Raw genomic sequence first — 18,990 nt, 5'->3', positions numbered from 1 at the left:
AATTTTTCTACATCCACTGCTTGAACCTGGAAGCAAGCCGTAGATCTTCAAAAGCTTATCCTAAAAAAATTAAAGGAGTACTTAAAACATTTTTTGAGGTGCAAGCTTTGGAATCCTTAGTTGCCTTCAAAAATGCTCTCATCATCTAACCATGCCACAAGATGAATACTGGTTTTGAAAGCTCACACCTCAAAGTATATCCAGTTAGGCAATGACAAGAGTCCGTACAGCAGGGGTGTCAAACTCAAATTCATCAGGGGCCGCATTAGCAGTATGGTTGCCCTCAAAGGGCCGGTTGTATGTGTAGGACTAAGGATGAGCTCCGGCGTGTTCGCATAGAACACGTGCGGAGCCCGCCAGGAAGTCGGCACCCGCACTGCGCTAATCACAGCCAGGCAGACATTTCCCGATCTCTGCAGCCGAGCATCGGGAAATGTCTGCCTGGCTGTGATTAGCGCAGCGCGGGTGCCGACTTCCTGGCGGGCTCCGCACGTGTTCTATGCGAACACGCCGGAACTCATCCTTATGTAGGACTATGTGATGGGGACGAATGGGGTGGGGTGGGGACGGGTTGGGGTGGGGACGGGGATGGATGGGATGGGATGCGGAGGCGGGACTTCCAGAGCAACCGTGATAGGCCAGCCCCATGCCGCACATGACCCTCATACGCCCAATCACAGGGTGCCTGACGTAAAAGATTGTTTACTCGTGTTGCCTGGGAGACAAAAGAGATGGCGACCTGCCGATTGTTGCGCGATTGTTGCGCGGGCCACATGGCAAGGTCTGGCGGGCCGGATTCGGCCCGCGGGCCTTGTGTTTGCCACCCCTGCCGTACAGGCAACGCTGTATCCTGGCCCAGGCCTAGGGCAGCACTTTGCAGGGGGGCAGCACGGAAAGAGTCCCCGCTGTTAGTGTAGCACCAGTCTTATGGGGCGGACTGGGCTTAGAGGCAAATTAGTCTAGCGCCCCCATTAAGCGGCCGCACGGCTTCCGGTATGCAGGCGGCCGACATTCCGCAACTGTGGGAGAGGGGGGGGGGGGGGTGCTGCTTCTAATTTTGACTGTCCTATCATCCTGGACCACAAACCTTCCTCACTGTGCTATATGTTTTCTGCTGCACCATTGGCATGGTTATATCTTCTTAGTCCTCTCCATAAAATTTATCAGAAATTTGTGCTTAAAGTAGAACTATAGACAACCCTTATTTTTTTCATTCTGGATAGAGTAAGGGAGAGTTATAGCCCCTGTCGGTCTTTTTTTTTTACCATCCCTGTCCCATTGCAGAGATCTCCCTACACTTCCTGCCCCATAGCCAAACAGGAAGTGAGAGGAAATCTATGCAAATTTAGAGGAATCCACCCCTCCCCCCCAGGCCCTCAGAATTAAGCCTCGTACACACGATCAGTCCATCCGATGAGAAAGGTCTGAAGGACCGTTGTCATCGGTTAACCGATGAAGCTGACTGATGGTCCGTCACGCCTACACACCATCGGTTAAAAAAACGATCGTGTCAGAACGCGGTGACGTAAAATACAACGACGTGCTGAAAAAAACGAAAAGTTCAATGCTTCCAAGCGTGCGTCGACTTGATTCTGAGCATGTGTGGATTTTTAACCGATGGTTGTGCCTACTAACGATCGTTTTTTTTCCCATCGGTTAGGAATCCATCGGGTAAATTTAAAGCAAGTTGGCTTTTTTTTAACCGATGGTTAAATAACCTATGGGGCCCCCACACGATCGGTTTGGACCGATGAAAACGGTCCATCAGACCGTTATCCTCTGGTTAACCGATCGTGTGTACGAGGCCTTAGTGTCCCCGCTCGAAAATTTCAGGGTGGGTCTTAATCAGAAAGGGGTACGGCCTTGACAGTAAGGGGTGGGTCATATTTAAATTAGAGGGTGCATGAGTTTAGTCAGGCCTATGGCAGCACATAACCTAAATACACTACTGCGTACGGGTCATGTTTTAGGACGATTCTTCAGGGGCTTACCAAATTCTTCTACATCCTCTGCTCAAATGTAGAAGCAAGGCATAGGTCCTCAAAGGCTCATCCTGAAAAAATAATAGACTACTTGAAAAATGTTTTGTGGTGCAACCTTTGTTTCCTTCTTCAAGAATGCTCTTATTATAAATCCAAACCTCAAGAAGGAAAGTTCACACCTCAAAATATATTCAGTTTAGTCAATGACAAGAGTCTGATTTATAAGGAAACCTCTCAATAAAGAAAGAAAAACATAACGTGAAAGTACCATCATCCTATCATAATTTTGAATAGAGGTAGAGTTAATCTAGGACCCCAGTCACCTAGAGAAACCAGGGGAAATAGGCAAGGGCTATTGGACTATATCGGTACTTAAGTAAATCAATTTATCAATAAAGTGTAGTAAAAATAGAAAAGTTCAATTTATTAAAACTAGGGTTGTCCAGATACCGATATCAGTATCGGTATCGGGACCGATACCGAGTATTTGCGGGAGTACTCGTACTCGCGCAAATACCCCCGATACCTAAATAGAATACTTTCCCCCCCCTTTCCCCCCCCCGCCGCATCGAGGGACATGGCTAGAGGGACATTGCTGCATATGTGAGGGACATTGCTGCATATGTGAGGGACATGGCTGCATATGTGAGGGACATGGCTAGAGGGACATGGCTGCATATGTGAGGGACATGGCTAGAGGGACATTGCTGCATATGTGAGGGACATGGCTAGAGGGACATTGCTGCATATGTGAGGGACATGGCTAGAGGGACATGGCTGCATATGTGAGGGACATGGCTAGAGGGACATGGCTGCATATGTGAGGGACATGGCTGCATATGTGAGGGACATGGCTAGAGGGACATTGCTGCATATGTGAGGGACATGGCTAGAGGGACATTGCTGCATATGTGAGGGACATGGCTAGAGGGACATGGCTGCATATGTGAGGGACATGGCTAGAGGGACATGGCTGCATATGTGGGGGACATGGCTGCATTTGGGGACACATTTTAAAAAAGTATCGGTATTCGGTATCGGCGACTACTTGAAAAAAAGTATCGGTACTTGTACTCGGTCCTAAAAAAGTGGTATCGGGACAACCCTAATTAAAACATAAACATAACATAAATGACTTGAGAAATACACAGTATTTTAAAATTACAGAGATGGTGGTGTAAAACAATTGATCATACGACCAGCCAACACCTGATAAAGATGGTATAAGGAGCCCAAGTTGCGGGCACCGATCAGGCGGAGGGGGTCATATATATCAGGCTCTCAACTAGTTTCGCTACTACAGGGGTAGCTTCGTCAGGAGATTTTGGGTCTGTGAATATAGATTAACTCTTTGGAGGAGCCTTAACCCCACGTAGAGACAAAGTCTCACGTAGGCTATAGATGGTGATAGAGTTGCCCCCAGCAAGGTGGAAATCTGTATTGACTGTATATAAAAATCAAAACCCTTAATTGCCCTGGGACCTATTTAATAGTAGGCGAGGACCAGTCAAGGGAGCCGCCAGAGGAACACTTCTGGGAGAGCCCGGTTAGGGGGTGCCAGCAATGAAGTACAGTTTTAGGACCACCAGGGTCGGTAGATCCGGTAGCGTGTCCCAAGGCCGGGTGTGTATCACGGCAAGATCAATGACAAGAGTCTGTACAGGTCATGTTTTAGGATGATTCTTCGGGGGCTTACCAAATTCTTCTACGTCCACTGCTTGAACCTGGAAGCGAGGTGTGGATCTTCAAATGTTTATCCTAAAAACGTAAAAGCGTACTTAAAAAATGTTTTGTGGTGCAAGCTTTAGAAACACCTTTGTTTCCTTCTCCAAGAATGCTCTTATTATGAAACCAAACCTCAAAGAAGGAAAGTTCACACCTCCAAAATGTGTTCAGTTAGGCAATGGAAGATCGTGACTACATTTTTATCTTGCTAATGAGAAATGTGCAAATTGTGCTGGAGAACAGGACATGCTCAGAGGCAGCCTAGCCAAAGTCAGAAAGTTGCAGGTCGATCGGTAGGTTAAGGAAGATCCCACATATGAGTAACAATGAAGAGGGAATTGAACGTCTTGTGCTGTGACCGTCAGAGAGGCAGATCTTTTGGAGAGCAGATTCTTACCATATGAGTTCACGTTGTGTCGCAATCAGCAGTGGTTCCTGCCCTGAAACTATTCATAGGGTTTCATTAGAAGGTGATTTCATTGGATAGTACCAGTCAGACCGGCTACGCTGTAACCATATTCCATCTAATTCCCGCCGTTGATGCTGAACAGAGTTCATCCTTTCTGCTGATGTCATTATTTTTTTTCTTCAGGATTCTATTCTCCAGCTGACACAGGCAGATCCTGTTTGCTTTTACACCTTCTTTTTTTTTTTTTTTTATGGTCTCTTTTCACTGTTCATTTATATCCTCTGTTGTCATTGTGTGTGGGTTTTTTTTTTATTTTTATATCTACCTGCCTCTGAGTGCTAGACATGTCTTTTCGTCGTGTCCCCAGGGAACCGAGGAAGATCATTTTACACAAAGGATCTACAGGACTTGGCTTTAACATTGTCGGTGGGGAAGACGGAGAAGGAATCTTTGTATCTTTCATTCTGGCTGGAGGACCTGCAGACCTAAGTGGAGAGTTACGCCGCGGAGACCGCATTCTGTCCGTGAGTAGGATTTTCACCATGTTGACCCTCAGTTTTAGAGTTAAACGATAACTGAAGTAAATCTAAAGCCATTTTTTACATTTTGAATGGAGCGCGGAAGGGTTATTTTGCCACCTTTGTTACATTGGGGGGGGATTCCTTTTACTTCCTGTCCTGTCTACACCACAGGAAGTGAGAGGAAGTCTCTCCAATGTGAGAGAAGTCTCGTCTTAGATAGTTATCACTGGAACAGGTGTCCTAATTGGAAGATTTCCCCTCTATTGCTGTTCTGTTCACAGATTTTGGATTCTCCCGTCACTTTCAGACCCATTGACAGGGGTCACCGGGACTAATGGAAAGAGTGAATCTCCCAAACGGGGACACAGGCGGCAATAGAAACCTAATTTGTAGAAAAAAACTGAATCTAATTTAAAAGAAATAAAAAAATAAATTTCATTTTTAAAATGAGAGATTGTATATTATGAATGTGCAGAATGTATCTTATTATGTCGTGTGCGCTTTTAGGCCCAGATTCTCGAAGGACTTACGACGGCGCAGCGCCATGTACGCCGTCGTAAGTCCTAATCTGACCCGTCGTATCTATGCGCCTGATTCTATTGCCTAGTACACAGTCACACGATAGGATTTATCCGCGGATACGGTCCTCCGGACCGTTTCCGTGGATAAATCCTCTGAGGATTTTGATCCAATGGAGTGTACACACCATCGGATTGAAATCCGCGCCAAATTCCCATCGCGATGACGTGTCGCGCCGTCGCCGCGATGATGACGCGGCGACATGCGCGACGCTGTCATATAAGGAATTCCACGCATGCGTCGAATCATTACGACGCATGCGAGGGATGGGTTTGGACGGATCGATCCGGTGAGTCTGTACAGACCACCGGATCGATCCGCTGGAGCCGATTCCAGCGGATAGATTTCTTAGCATGCTAAGAAATTTTTATCCGCTGGAAATCGGTCGGCCCGAAATATATCCGCGGATAAATATCCGCTGGATCGTACACACCAGCGGATCTATCCGCTGAAACCGATCCGCGGATCAATTTCAGCGGATCGATCCTCTCGTGTGTACGGGGCCTTAGAATCAGTTACGCATAGATATCCATTCGATCCGACAGGCGTAAGTCTCTTACGCCGTCTGATCTAAACAGCATTTTTTTTTTGACCGCTAGGTGGCGCTTCCGTCGAATTCCGCGTCGAGTATGCAAATTAGCTAGATACGCGAATTCCCGAACGTACGCGCGGCCGACGCAGTAAAGTTACGACGTTTACGTTAGGCTTTTCCCGGCGTAATGTTGCCCCTGCTATATGGTGGCATAAGTGCGGCGCAACAATGTTAAGTATGGCCGTCGTTCCCGCGTCGAAATTTGAAAAAGTTACGTCGTTTGCGTAAGTCGTCCGTGAATGGGGCTGGACGTCATTTACGTTCACGTCGAAACCAATGACGTCCTTGCGGCGTACTTTGGAGCAATGTACACTGGGAAATTCCACGGACAGCGCATGCGCCGTTCCAAAAAAACGTCAATCACGTCGGGTCACAGTAGTTTTGCATAAAACACGCCCCCCTGATCCAAATTTGAATTAGGCGGGCTTACGCCGGCCGAATTACGCTACGCCGCCGCAACTTACGGAGCAAGTGCTTTGAGAATACAGCACTTGCCCGTCTAAGTTGCGGAGGCGTAACGTAAATCGGATATGTTACGCCGCCGCAAGGATACGCCGTTCTACAAGAATCTGGCCCTTAATACTTTTCTACTTGCATTGTAGCTGTGATGAAAGGGGGAGTGTCTGACCCCTGAAGCAAGGGTTTCAAGGGTCCAATTATTTCATTAAAAACTTTACTGGACTTTGGTCTATTACGAGTTTGGACTTCCTCAGAACCCCAAATCTTTTGAGGGTATTTTGATGATCATCCGGTGATCACCATGGAGATCACAAGGGTGTTATTGGAACCCCCTGGCAGGTGACATGGCCTTACCCAAGGCATAGGGTCTAAGTGACAGTTGGTCTTCACCAAAGATCCTGTAGATGGGGGGTGGTCCAGATCTGCTTTGTTGCAGCTGTCCCTAGATTGTGGCCCTCAGGAAAGCCTTAGCAAGGGGAGCAGGAACAGAGATTACTATGGTGTGAAGACTGCAATATAAGACAATAGGCAGAGACAATTGGCAGAAGAGTATTCAGGTTCAGGCAGGGGTCTTGAAAGGCGGCAGGCAGAACATTATTCGGGTCTAGCCTGGGGTCTTGGCAGGTGGCAGGCAGAAGAGTAGTCAGGCCCAGGCAAGGGGTCAATTATTCTAGATACCCACTCCATTCATTCATTTGTTAATATTTGTTAATTGATGAATATTTGATATTGGATTAAAGAAACTTTCTAACAGATCTTGAAAGGTAGAAGGCAGAATAGTGTTCGGGTCTAGCCAGGGGACCATGGCAGGTAGAAAAGTAGTCAGGACCAGGCAGGGGTCTTAAAAGGCGCTGGCAGAACAGTGTTCGGGTCTAGCCTGGGGTCTTGGCAGGTGGTCTAGCCTGGGGTCTTGGCAGGTGGCATTTAGAAGAGTAGTCAGGATCAAGCAGGGGTCTTGGCAGGTGGCAGGCAGAAGAGTAGTCAGGACTAGACAGGGGTCTTGGCAGGTGGCAGGCAGAAGAGTAATTAGGACTAGACAGGGCTCTTGAAAGGCGACAGACAGAACAGTGTTTGGGTCTAGCCTGGGGTCTTGGCAGGTGGCATTTAGAAGAGTAGTCAGGACCAGGCAGGGGTCCTGGCAGGTGACAGATAGAAGAGTAGTCAGGACTAGACGGGGGTCTTGGCAGGTGACAGGCAGAAGAGTAGTCAGGACTAGACAGGGGTCTTGGAAGGTGACAGGCAGAAGAGTAGTCAGGACTAAACAGGGGTCTTGGCAGGTGACAGGCAGAAGAGTAGTCAGGACTAGATAGGGGTCTTGGCAGGTGACAGGCAGAAGTGTAGTCAGGACAGACAGGGGTCTTGGCAGGTGACAGGCAGAAGAGTAGTCAGGACTAAACAGGGGTCTTGGCAGATGACAGGCAGAAGAGTAGTCAGGATTAGACAGGGGTCTTGGCAGGTGGCATGCAGAAGAGTAGTCAGGACTAGGCAGGGGTCTTGGAAGGTGACAGGCAGAAGAGTAGTCAGGACTAGACAGAGGTCTTGGCAGGTGACAGGCAGAAGTGTAGTCAGGACTAGACAGGGGTCTTGGCAGGTGGCATGCAGAAGAGTAGTCAGGACTAGGCAGGGGTCTTGGAAGGTGACAGGCAGAAGAGTAGTCAGGACTAGACAGGGGTCTTGGCAGGTGACAGGCAGAAGAGTAGTCAGGACTAGACGGGTCTTGGCAGGTGACAGGCAGAAGAGTAGTCAGGACTAGACAGGGGTCTTGGCAGGTGGCATTTAGAAGAGTAGTCAGGACTGGACAGGGGTCTTGGCAGGTGAAAGGCAGAAGATCAGTCAGGACTAGACAAGGGTTTTGGCAGGTAGCAGGCAGAAAAGTAGTCAGGAATAGACAGGGGTCTTGGCAGGTGACAGGCAGAAGAGTAGTCAGGACTAGACATGGGTCTTGGCAGGTGACAGGCAGAAGAGTAGTCAGGACTAAACAGAGGTCTTGGCAGGTGAAAGGCAGAACAGTAGTCAGGACTAGACAGGGGTCTTGGCAGGTGGCATTTAGAAGAGTAGTCAGGACTAGACAAGGGTCTTGGCACGTAGCAGGCAGAAAAGTAGTCAGGACTAGACAGGGGTCTTGGCAGATGGCAGGCAGAAGAGTAGTCAGACCCAGGCAGGGGTCTTAAATTTAGTCAGGCAGAAGAGTATTTGGGTCTAGCCTGAGGTTTTGGCAGTGGGCAGGTAGAAGAGTAGTCAAGACCAGACAGTGGTCTTAGCAGGAGAATGGTAGATCGGTCCAGGCAGGGGTCTTGGCAGGCAGAAGAGTAGTCGGGGTCAATCGAGGTCAGCAACAGTCAGGCAATGTCACAGGTAGGTATTATAACTTGTGCAACAGGGAGTAGCTGGTGATAAGACACAGCGCCAACCACTTCAAAGGCTGGAGCTTAAATACCCTATTGATCAGAGGACATACCCAATGCCCTTTCATGGAACTCTGGCAGGGATTACGCGAGTACCATTGGAATTACTAGGAGGGATGTTGGAAGTCCCAGGCAGGGATTATGCGAGTACCATTGGAATTACTAGGAGGGATGCTGGAAGTCCCAGGCAGGGATTATGCGAGTACCATTGGAAGTACTAGGAGGGATGCTGGAAGTCCCAGGCAGGGATTATGCGAGTACCATTGGAATTACTAGGAGGGATGCTGGAAGTCCCAGGCAGGGATTCCTCGAGTATCATTGGAATTACTAGGAGGGATGCTGGAAGTCCCAGGCAGGGATTATGCGAGTACCATTGGAATTACTAGGAGGGATGCTGGAAGTCCCAGGCAGGGATTCCTCGAGTATCATTGGAATTACTAGGAGGGATGCTGGAAGTCCCAGGCAGGGATTATGCGAGTAGTACCATTGGAATTACTAGGAGGGATGCTGGAAGTCCCAGGCAGGGATTCCTCGAGTATCATTGGAAGTACTGGCAAGGATTCAGCTAGTACCATTAGAAGTACTGGAAGAGGTTTTGGATGTCCTAGCAGGGATTCAAGACACCCCCTAACACAGGGATTATGTCGATTAAAGCTGAAGATGTAAAGAGATTAAAAAATATTTTTTATAAAAGCATTGAGGCTTAAATGAAATCAAAGTGATTGGAATCTAATTGAAATATAAATCATCAAAATAACTTTTTTTATACTGAATAGAACATCTATGTATTGAAGTTTACCCAAAGCATGTTAACCCCCTAGTTGTAGTAGTTGTAGTAGGAGTCGTTTCTAATGCTGCGTACACACGGTCGGAAATTCCGCCAGCAAAAGTCCGATGTGAGTTTTGGTTGGAAGTTCCGACCGTGTTGTAGGCTCCATCAGAAATTCCGCCAGCAAAAGATTGAGAGCAGGTTCTCAATTTTTCCAACGGGAAAACATCCGATCGGAAATTCCGATCGTCTGTAGCAATTCCGCCGCGCAAAATTTCCGAAACAAGTCGACGCATGCTCGGAGGCATTGAACTTACAGTGGGGATGGAAAGTTTGGGCACCCGGGTAAAAATTTGTATTAATGTGCATAACGAAGCCAAGGAAAGATGGAAAAATCTCCAAAAGGCATCAAATTACAGATTAGACATTCTTATAATATGTCAGAAAAAGTTACATTTTATTTCCATCATTTACACTTTCAGAATTACAGAAAACAAAAAAATGGCGTCTGCAAAAGTTTGGGCACCCTGCAGAATTTCTAGCATGCACTGCCCTCTTGGCAAAGCTGAGAGCTGCCAGTGTCATGGATTGTTCTCAATCATCGTCTGGGAAGACCAGGTGATGCCAATCTCAAAGGTTTTAAATGCCCAGACTCATCTGACCCTCCCCCAACAATCAGCACCATGGCTTCTTCTAAGCAGTTGTCTAGAAAACTGAAAGTGAAAATAGTTGTCGCTCACAAAGCTGGAGAAGCTATAAGAAGATAGCAAAGCGTTTATAGATGTCAATATCCTCTGTTCCTCGGAATGTAATTAAGAAATGGCAGTCATCAGGAACAGTGGAAGTTAAAGCAAGATCTGGAAGACCAAGAAAAATATCAGACAGAACAGCTCGCAGGATTGTGAGAAAAGCAATTCAAAACCCACGTTTGACGGCACAATCTCTCCAGAAAGATCTGGCAGACACTGGAGTTGTGGTACACTATTCCACTATAAAGAGATACTTGTACAAATGTGGTCTTCATGGAAGAGTCATCAGAAGAAAACCTCTTCTACGTCCTCACCACAAAAATCAGCGTTTGAACTTTGCAGATGAACATATAGACAAGCCTGATGCATTTTGGAAACAAGTTCTGTGGACCGATGAGGTTAAAATATTACTTTTTGGCTGGAATGAGCAAAGGTACGTTTGAAGAAGAAAGGGCACAGAATTTAATGAAAAGAACCTCTGTCCAACTGTGAAGCATGGGGGTGGACCAATCCTGCTTTGGGGTTGTATTGCAGCCAGTGGCACAGGGAACATTTCACGAGTAGAAGGAAAAATGGATTCAATAACATTTCAGCAAATTTTGGATGGTAACTTGATGCCATCTGTGAAAAAGCTGAAGTTAAAGAGAGGATGGCTTCTACAAATGGATAATGATCCTAAACACACCTCAAAACCCACGGGGGATTACATCAAGAGGAGTAAACTGAAGGTTTTGCCATGGCCTTCACAATCTCCTGACCTCAACATCATTGAAAATCTACGGATAGACCTTAAAAGAGCCGTGCGTGACAGACAGCCCAGAAATCTCAAAGAACTGGAAGACTTGTGTAAGGAAGAATGGGCAAAGATCCCTCAAACAAGAATTGGAAGACTCTTGGCTGGCTACAAAAAGCATTTACAAGCTGTGATACTTGCCAAAGGGGGCAGTACAAGATATTTATAGGTAGATTCAGTAAGAGTTAGGCCGACTTATCAGTAGATAAGTCGACCTAACTGAGAATCTACACCGACCTATGTTTAAGCGTATGCTCAAACAGAGATACGCTTAAACATATCTAAGATACGATGGCTTGCGCCGTCCTATCTTGGGTTGCAATATTTTGGATGGCCGCTAGGTGGCGCTTCCATTGCGGCCGGCGTAGAATATGTAAATTAGTTTATACGCCGATTCACGAACGTACGCCCGGCCACCGCAGTCGATTTACGCCGTTTCCGTAGCGCATTACAGGCCTAAAGTTATTCCATCTATTAGGTGGAATAACAATGTTAAAGTATGGCCGCCGTTCCCGCCGCGAGATTCGAATTTTTAACGTCGTTTGCGTTTGCGTAAGTCGTCCGCGAATCAGGATTTACGTCGTTTACGTCCACGTCGAAATCAATAGGCCTGTGTGGCGTACGTAACCGCAATGCACACTGGGAAATGTAGTCGCAGTGAAAAAAAAAACGTCAAAAACGTGAGGTCAAGCCTCATTGCCATCAAAAACGCCCCCCTCCAAGTCATTTGAATTCGGCGCCCTTACGCTCGCCCGCTTTAGGCTACGCCGCCGTATATTAGCAGGCAAGTATATTGAGAATCATTACTAGCCTAGCTAATTTACGGCGGCGTAGCCTAAATAGGCTAAGCTACGCCGCCGTAACTCTGCAATATTGTACCTGAATCTACCTATAACTCTGCAGGGTGCCCAAACTTTTGCAGACGCCATTTTTTTGTTTTCTGTCATTTTGAAAGTGTAAATGATGGAAATAAAATGTAACTTTTTCTGACATATTATAAGAATGTCTGATCTGTAATTTGATGCCTTTTGGAGATTTTTCCATCTTACCTTGGCTTCCTTATGCACATTAATACACATTTTTACCTGGGGTGCCCAAACTTTCCATCCCCACTGTAATTTTCTCGTCGTAGTGTTGTACGTCACCGCGTTCTTGACCATCCAAGGTTTTCTAGAGGGAAAATCCGATTTGTGTGTACAGGGCATTAACCTCCTAGATACAGATTCTGTAACCCTCCAATAAATAGGACAATTATGTGTTTATGGATGTTACAGCTATAAAAGTGTTCTTTCATTGTGTAATGTTGGACTTTCTCACCCGTTGTAGGTCAATGGAGTAAATCTACGCTGTGCAACACATGAACAAGCTGCAGCAGCTCTGAAACGGGCTGGACAGACAGTGACTATCGTAGCACAGTATCGACCCGAAGGTAAGATCATGAACCGCCTCTGCTGGTTTTGGGTCTTGGAATTTCTCTTCACCAAGCTGTAATCTTTTTGGCAAAAACTTGTTGACGTCTAAGAAAATTGTAATGAAACGTCCCACACTCCGCTTGAGTGCTTTCGTCATATACCGCTTCCTCCCAGTCCGAATCTAGATATCAGATATTCCAACCACTGACAACTACAAAAAAGACGATACTCGTTTGATTGCTAGACCACTATATAATTAGCATGTTAATTAACACAGCACTTAAAGTGGAGGTTCACCCTAAAACAATTATCTAACATTACATCCAGCATACTAACAACATGTACAGTATGCTGGTATTTTTTTTTCCGCCGTACATACCGTTATATCGTTATTTCCCCCCCCCCCCCCCCGGCTTCCGGGTCTGATTCCCGCGGGACTGGGCGTTCCTATTGAAAGGTTAGATGATTGACGTCTGGTGAAAAACTTCCCATGGCGCATAAGGCGCGTCACCAGTTTTCCGTAACTAGCCGACCTGCGACCGCCGTGTAGAGCTGACTGCGCAGGCGCCATATAGAGCCGACTCGCAGGTCGGCTATTTACGGAAAACTGGTGACACGCCTTATGCGCCATGGGAAGTTTTTCACCAGACGTCAATCATCTAACCTCTCAATAGGAACACCCAGTCCCGCGGGAATCAGACCCGGAAGCCGGGGGGGAAAATAACGATATAACGGTATGTAAAAAAAATACCAGCATACTGTACATGTCGTTAGTATGCTGGATGTAATGTTAGATAATTGTTTTAGGGTGAACCTCTACTTTAAGGCAGCCTGGGTGACCAGACAGTCCGTCTCCGGAGGTCAATGTGATCAGCTCTTTCAATGATCATGCATTGTTCAGAATTAAACTAAAGTCTCGTACACACGACCAGTTTTCCCATCGGGAACTTTGGCCGGGAAAACCGGCCATGTGTATGCTCCATCGCAGTTTTCCCGACAGGAAAACTGCCAGAAAAAAAAGAGAACCAGCTTTCTTTTTTCCCCGCGGGGTTTCCGGCGGTTTTTAACCTGGCAGTTTTCCTATGGGAAACACTGCGATGGAGCATACACACGGCCGGGATTCCCGACCAAAGCTCTCATGGCAGTTTTCCTGTCGGGAAACCCGGTCGTGTGTAGGGGGGAAAAAGTTACCGAGCAGGTTTTCCCCTCGGTTTTCCCGGCGGACTTTTTACCACCGGGAAAACCGATCGTGTGTACTAGGCATAAAAATAGTCTTTACATATATCCTGGGAGATATTGTGGATAAATATTACTGTCCAATTTTAAGTAATCCAAGACATATTTTATCAGTCACCCTGTGCCTCCCATCACAAAAATAATGTCGACTTCTTGTGCCCTCAGTAAAGTCATTGGCCGTGATTCAGATACATTGGAGTATCTTTAGTGCGGCGTAGCGCATCTGATATGCGCTATGCCGCCGTAAGATAGTGAGGGAAGATCAGTATTCAGAAAGCACTCACCGACAACGCTGTGCCGACGTAACGTAAATAGGCCGGTGTAAGCCCGCGTAATTCAAAGTAGGTGGAAGGTGGGCGTGATGTATTTAAATGAATCGTGAGCCCATATAAATGAAGCGCCGAACGTACGGCGCATGCGCGCGCATGCTCAGTATCACCTCGAATTTACTCCCTACCATACGCTGGCTCAATGCCTGTGATGTAAACGTAACCTACGCCCAGCCCCATTCACGTACGACTTACGTTAACGACGTAAAAAACGACGGGTATTCCGACGTCCATACCTTAGCATTGGCTGCGCCTCATATAGCAGGGGTAACGTTACGCCGGACGTAAAACGTAAACGGCGTAGCTAAATCCGACGGGCGCAAGTACGTTTGTGAATCGGCGTATCTAGGTCATTTGCATATTCAACGCGTAAATCTACAGAAGCGCCCCTAGCGGCCAGCGTAAATATGCACCCAAGATACGACGGCGTAAGAGACTTACATCGGTCGTATCTTGGCCAAATTCAGACGGAACTGCCTTTATGAATCAGCGCATAGATACGACGGCGCTCATTTGGACTTACGAGGGTGTATCTGGAGATACGCCGTCGTAAGTCCTTTCTGAATCCGGGCCTTAGTGTAGTAATGCAACAAATATAATTGTTCGCTGGACAACTCAGATGTTGTGTGCTATCCTCTTGCATGTGTGTGTGTTGGCAGACTCCCCAAGCATGTACACTATACGTCCAGAAGATGGCGGACACCTGACCATCAGGCCTAGATGAGCTTGTTGGACACCCCCTTCCAGAACCATGGATTATAATACAGAGCTGACCCCTTTATGGCTGACAAGGGATCAAAACATTCCCTATACTTCCAAACGTTTAAAAACTTCAATCTCCAGCCCTTCTTTCTGCTGTTGTTGGGGGCTCTTCCTGCTACCACTTGAGTAAAAGGCGGGGTGTCTCCATTATTTCGTAGTTTGGAACCAGGGCTCAGGAGGAATAGGTGTAAACGCTGTGGATAATTTCTCATCCATGTTATAGCATTGCTACCCCTAGATCACTGTTACTGGCTGGTATGAAGATACTCTATGTGGCCATTTTGAACTATCCATTACATCTATATGATCTTGTTGGACATCCCATTCCAAAACCATGGCTATTAATATGGAGTTGCTCCTGTGTGACTATAACACCATTCACTCTTCTCAGAAGACTTTCCACAACATTTTGGAGGGTGTCTGTGGGAATTTGTGCCCATTTGTGAAGTCAGGTACTGATGTTGGATGAGACTCACCATCAGCTTTCCAATTCATCCCAAAGGTGTTCAGTAGGGTTGAGGTTCAGAGTTCGGAGCTTGTTGGACATCCAATTCCAAAACCATGGCCAGTAAGATGGAGTTGACCCTCTTTGTGACTATAACATTCTTCACTCTTCTGGGAAGACTTCCCACAAGATGTTAGAGGGTGTCTGTTGGAATTTATGGCCATTTGTAAAGTCAGGTTCTGATGTTGGATGAGAAGACTTGGCTCACCATTGGTGTCCCAGTTCATCACAAAGATAATCAGTGGGGTTGGGGCCAGGGCTCTGTGCAGGACACTCGAGTTGAGTTCCCCCACACCAAACTGGTCAGGTCATGTCTTTATGGCGTTGCCTCCAATCCCCCAATGGCCATTAATATGGAGTTGCCCCCTAAGTGGCTATGACATCCTCCACTCTTCTGAAAAGACTTTTCACAAGATGTTGGAAGGTGCCTGTGGGAACTTGTGCCCATTTGTGAGGTCAGGTACTGATGTTGGATAAGAAGACCTGGCTCACCATTGGCATTCCAGTTTATCCTAAAGGTGCTCAGTTGGGATGAGATCGGGGGTCAGTACAAGACACTCACACTCACACTTTGGTGTGAAGGTTCCTTCACACCAAACTGGTCACACCATGTCTTTATGGAGTTGAATTTAGTTGAGAGGTGTCTTAATATAGCGCGGTCTTACCCTGAAGGGTCCCAACGCGCATAGCAGTGTTCCTGGGAAAAGAGGACCCAGGAACCAAAAGCAGCACAGAGTGGCACAAAGGGTGGAAGAGAGAGGCTACGCAGGAAAGACTTGCGTGAAAAGCCAAGTCTTCAGTAACCCTCGAAAGACTGGGATAGTAGGGGCCTCCTAGAGCTCAACAGGGAGGCTATTCCATAATACAGGACCCTGGTGGGAGAAGGCCCGACCACCACGCCGGATCTTCTTGGGCACCGAGATGTAGAGGAGATCTCTGCCGGTAGATCTGAGTGATCTGACAAGAGCTCGTTTATGAAAACGAGAGCAGAGATAGCTCGGGGCCAGGCCTCTCATAATCTTAAACATGATACATCCTGCCTTAAATAAGGTGCGATAGTGGAGCGGCAGCCAATGCAAGGCGCAGAGGATAGGGGTTATATGATCCCTCAACGGGACATCCATGAGTAACCTAGCCGCAGCATTTTGAATAAGTTGAAGCTTCTTCACTAACATATTTGGCTCCACTCCTTTCAACAAGATTTTAGAGGGTCTGTCTGTGGGAATTTGTACCCATTTGTGAGGACAGGTGCTGATGTTGGATGAGAAGACCTAAATCCCCATCAGCATACCAATTCATCCCAGAGGTGTTCAATTAGGGTTGAGGTCAGGGCTCTGTGCAGGATACTCAAGTTCCTCCACACCAAACCGGTCACTCCATGTCTTTATGGAACTGGTTTTGTACACGGGGGGGCACAGTCATGATGGAACAGAAAAGGGTCTTCTCCAAACTGTTACCACAAGGCTGGAAGAGCACAATGGTCTCCAATGTTTTTGTATGATGGAGGATTACCAGGACCCTTCACTGGAGACCCCTCACTGGAGACCCCTGAACTCAGCTCTGGTGTCCACAAATACTGTCTAAACATAGTCATATCTTCTTAATGTTGCTTCAAAAATTACGTCTTCTTTCCTCTATTTCTGCTGTTAATGATATGCAAATATTGACTTTTTGTCAAAAGTCAACAACTAAGCCCCCCTCTCTATCTCGAACACCTCACCTGGAACCTAACCCAATGCCCAGGTCATTGCCATGTGACTGTCCCGGGGGACAGCAGAGGTGTATTTAACATGATTTCTAGCCCCAGGCTCCTTCTTCTCTATGGGCCAGATTCTCCAATATTCTGCGGCGGCATCGCGTAAGCCCTTTACACTACGCAGCCACAACTTACTGGAGCAAGTGCCGTATTCCTCAAGCACTTGCTCCATGGTTTGCGGAGGCGTAGTGTAAAAGGCCCGGCGTATCCCCGCGTATTTCAAAGGGGGCGGCTTATATTTAAATTAAGCGCGCCCCCGTTTCGATCGAACTGCGCATGCGCCGGGCTAAAAATAGCCCAGTGCGCATGCTCCAGTTCTCGGCGGAAAACGTCAATGACGCCGACGTGTGCGTCGTTGACGTAAAGTCGTATTCAAGAACGACTTAGGAAAACGACGTACCTGACGGGAAAAGACGACGCGGACCCGACGCCATACTTAACATGGCATACGTGGGACTGGCGTATGGTTACCCCTCATATAGCAGGGGTAACCTTACGCTTACGCAAACGACGTAAGCGACGGTTACGCAACGCTCATTTGCATAAACAAATGAGACCTGAACGTAAACGCCACCTAGCGGCCGGCGGCGAATTACATTTAAGATCCGACAGTGTAAGTGACTTACACATGTCGGATCTTCAGTGTATCTATGCGAAAATGATTCTAGGAATCAGTCGCATAGATACGCGGGTCAAAAAAGAGAGATACGATGGAGTTTCCTGAGATACTCCGTCGTAACTCTACTCAGAATATGGCCCAATATTCCCTGAGAAGTAAAATGGCTCTGTCCGTGGGGGGGGGGTAACTGGTTCTGGAGGGGGTTTTTGGAGGGGGTTTTGCTCGCTGATATTGTCACGTGTAAGTTGTTTACATGCCGAATCGTTGACATTTGGCAGCGGATTCTGTCTGCGCAGTCAAAGGGAAGGGTTCCTTTAAGCTAACATGTGGTGAGATAACTGTGAACTTTGGAAAGGTTAACTCTGATATCGAAGAAAATGTCTATTGGCTGAAAATCTTTTATTGCGACCTTCGGTCTAAGGAAATGTTTGAGCTCTCATGTGTGGCTATCAATCTCGTCACCATTAGGCACCTTATGTCGTTCATCCACCCAACATTCCGTGTTTACGGCAAGGGATTCTGGAAACGTTGAAGTCGCCCCCAATCACTGTCACCCCCCCCCCTTCTTCCCAAATGTATGCCGTGTACAGCGCAGTAAGAGCAATTCTAGGGCCGCCATTCACGATCAACTCTAAATGACAAGTAAAGGCTCTATCTTAAATTGGATTTCCACCCATAAATATAACATTACATCAGTAGTTTTAAAAAAATGTCATTAGTCCTTTACAAATTTTTTTTTTTTTTTTTTAGATGCCTTCAAAGTGTTGTTGCTAGGCAGAATAGTTAATCTTCCCTCTTCCTGCACCTAGGTGCTTAATGCTTCCTAACCTACACCGCACAGACTCCTGGGAATGTAGTGGGTGTAACTTTCCAGGAGTCTGTGCATTCCCCAGTCTCAAAGAATCATATGCCTTGGACAGCACAGGTGCTGAAACCTGATCTGACACTGCTTGTGCAGCACTGAGCATGTGCGAGATCTGCAAGGCTGAAATCCAGGAAGTCATACAGTCTGGCTTCATGATGCCCACACTTAAGATGGCCCCAGTCAATTTCTATTTTATAAAGTGTCTAAATGCTGTAACAACCTAACAAAACGGACCATAGTTTACAGACTAACTTTACTAGAATACATTAAGCTTGTGTATTACAGGGGTATTTATATTTAAAAAGTGAAATTGTGGCCGGAACTCCGCTTTAAATTGGTTCTAAAGCCTTAGGGAGGCCCCTCCAGCCATTGGCTCCCACTGCTGTCAATGGAACCCTGTGACACAGGAGCGGGGGATGGGGGGGGCGGTCAGGGCCGAGTCCCACCGTCTGTGTCAATGGACACAGCGATTTTAAAGCGTGACATGTTGGGTATCTATTTACTCGGCGTAACATCATCTTTC

General features: G+C 46.9%; 1 protein-coding gene across 1 annotated transcript in view; it reads left to right on the top strand.

Annotated features, from left to right (window-relative positions):
* LOC120921940 (disks large homolog 3-like) overlaps positions 1-18,990 on the top strand; it is a 206,607-nt gene that overhangs the window by 132,240 nt on the left and 55,377 nt on the right. Inside the window, exons 13-14 of the mRNA XM_040334450.1 lie at positions 4,484-4,640; positions 12,310-12,412. Of these exons, the coding sequence (XP_040190384.1) occupies positions 4,484-4,640; positions 12,310-12,412 (260 nt within the window). The remainder of the gene's footprint in view (positions 1-4,483; positions 4,641-12,309; positions 12,413-18,990) is intronic.

Source organism: Rana temporaria (genome assembly GCF_905171775.1).
Source record: "Rana temporaria chromosome 9 unlocalized genomic scaffold, aRanTem1.1 chr9f, whole genome shotgun sequence".
Classification (NCBI taxonomy): Eukaryota; Metazoa; Chordata; class Amphibia; order Anura; family Ranidae; genus Rana; species Rana temporaria.
The sequence above is the reverse complement of the archived record's forward strand: the minus strand, read 5'-3'. Positions and strand labels throughout refer to the sequence as shown.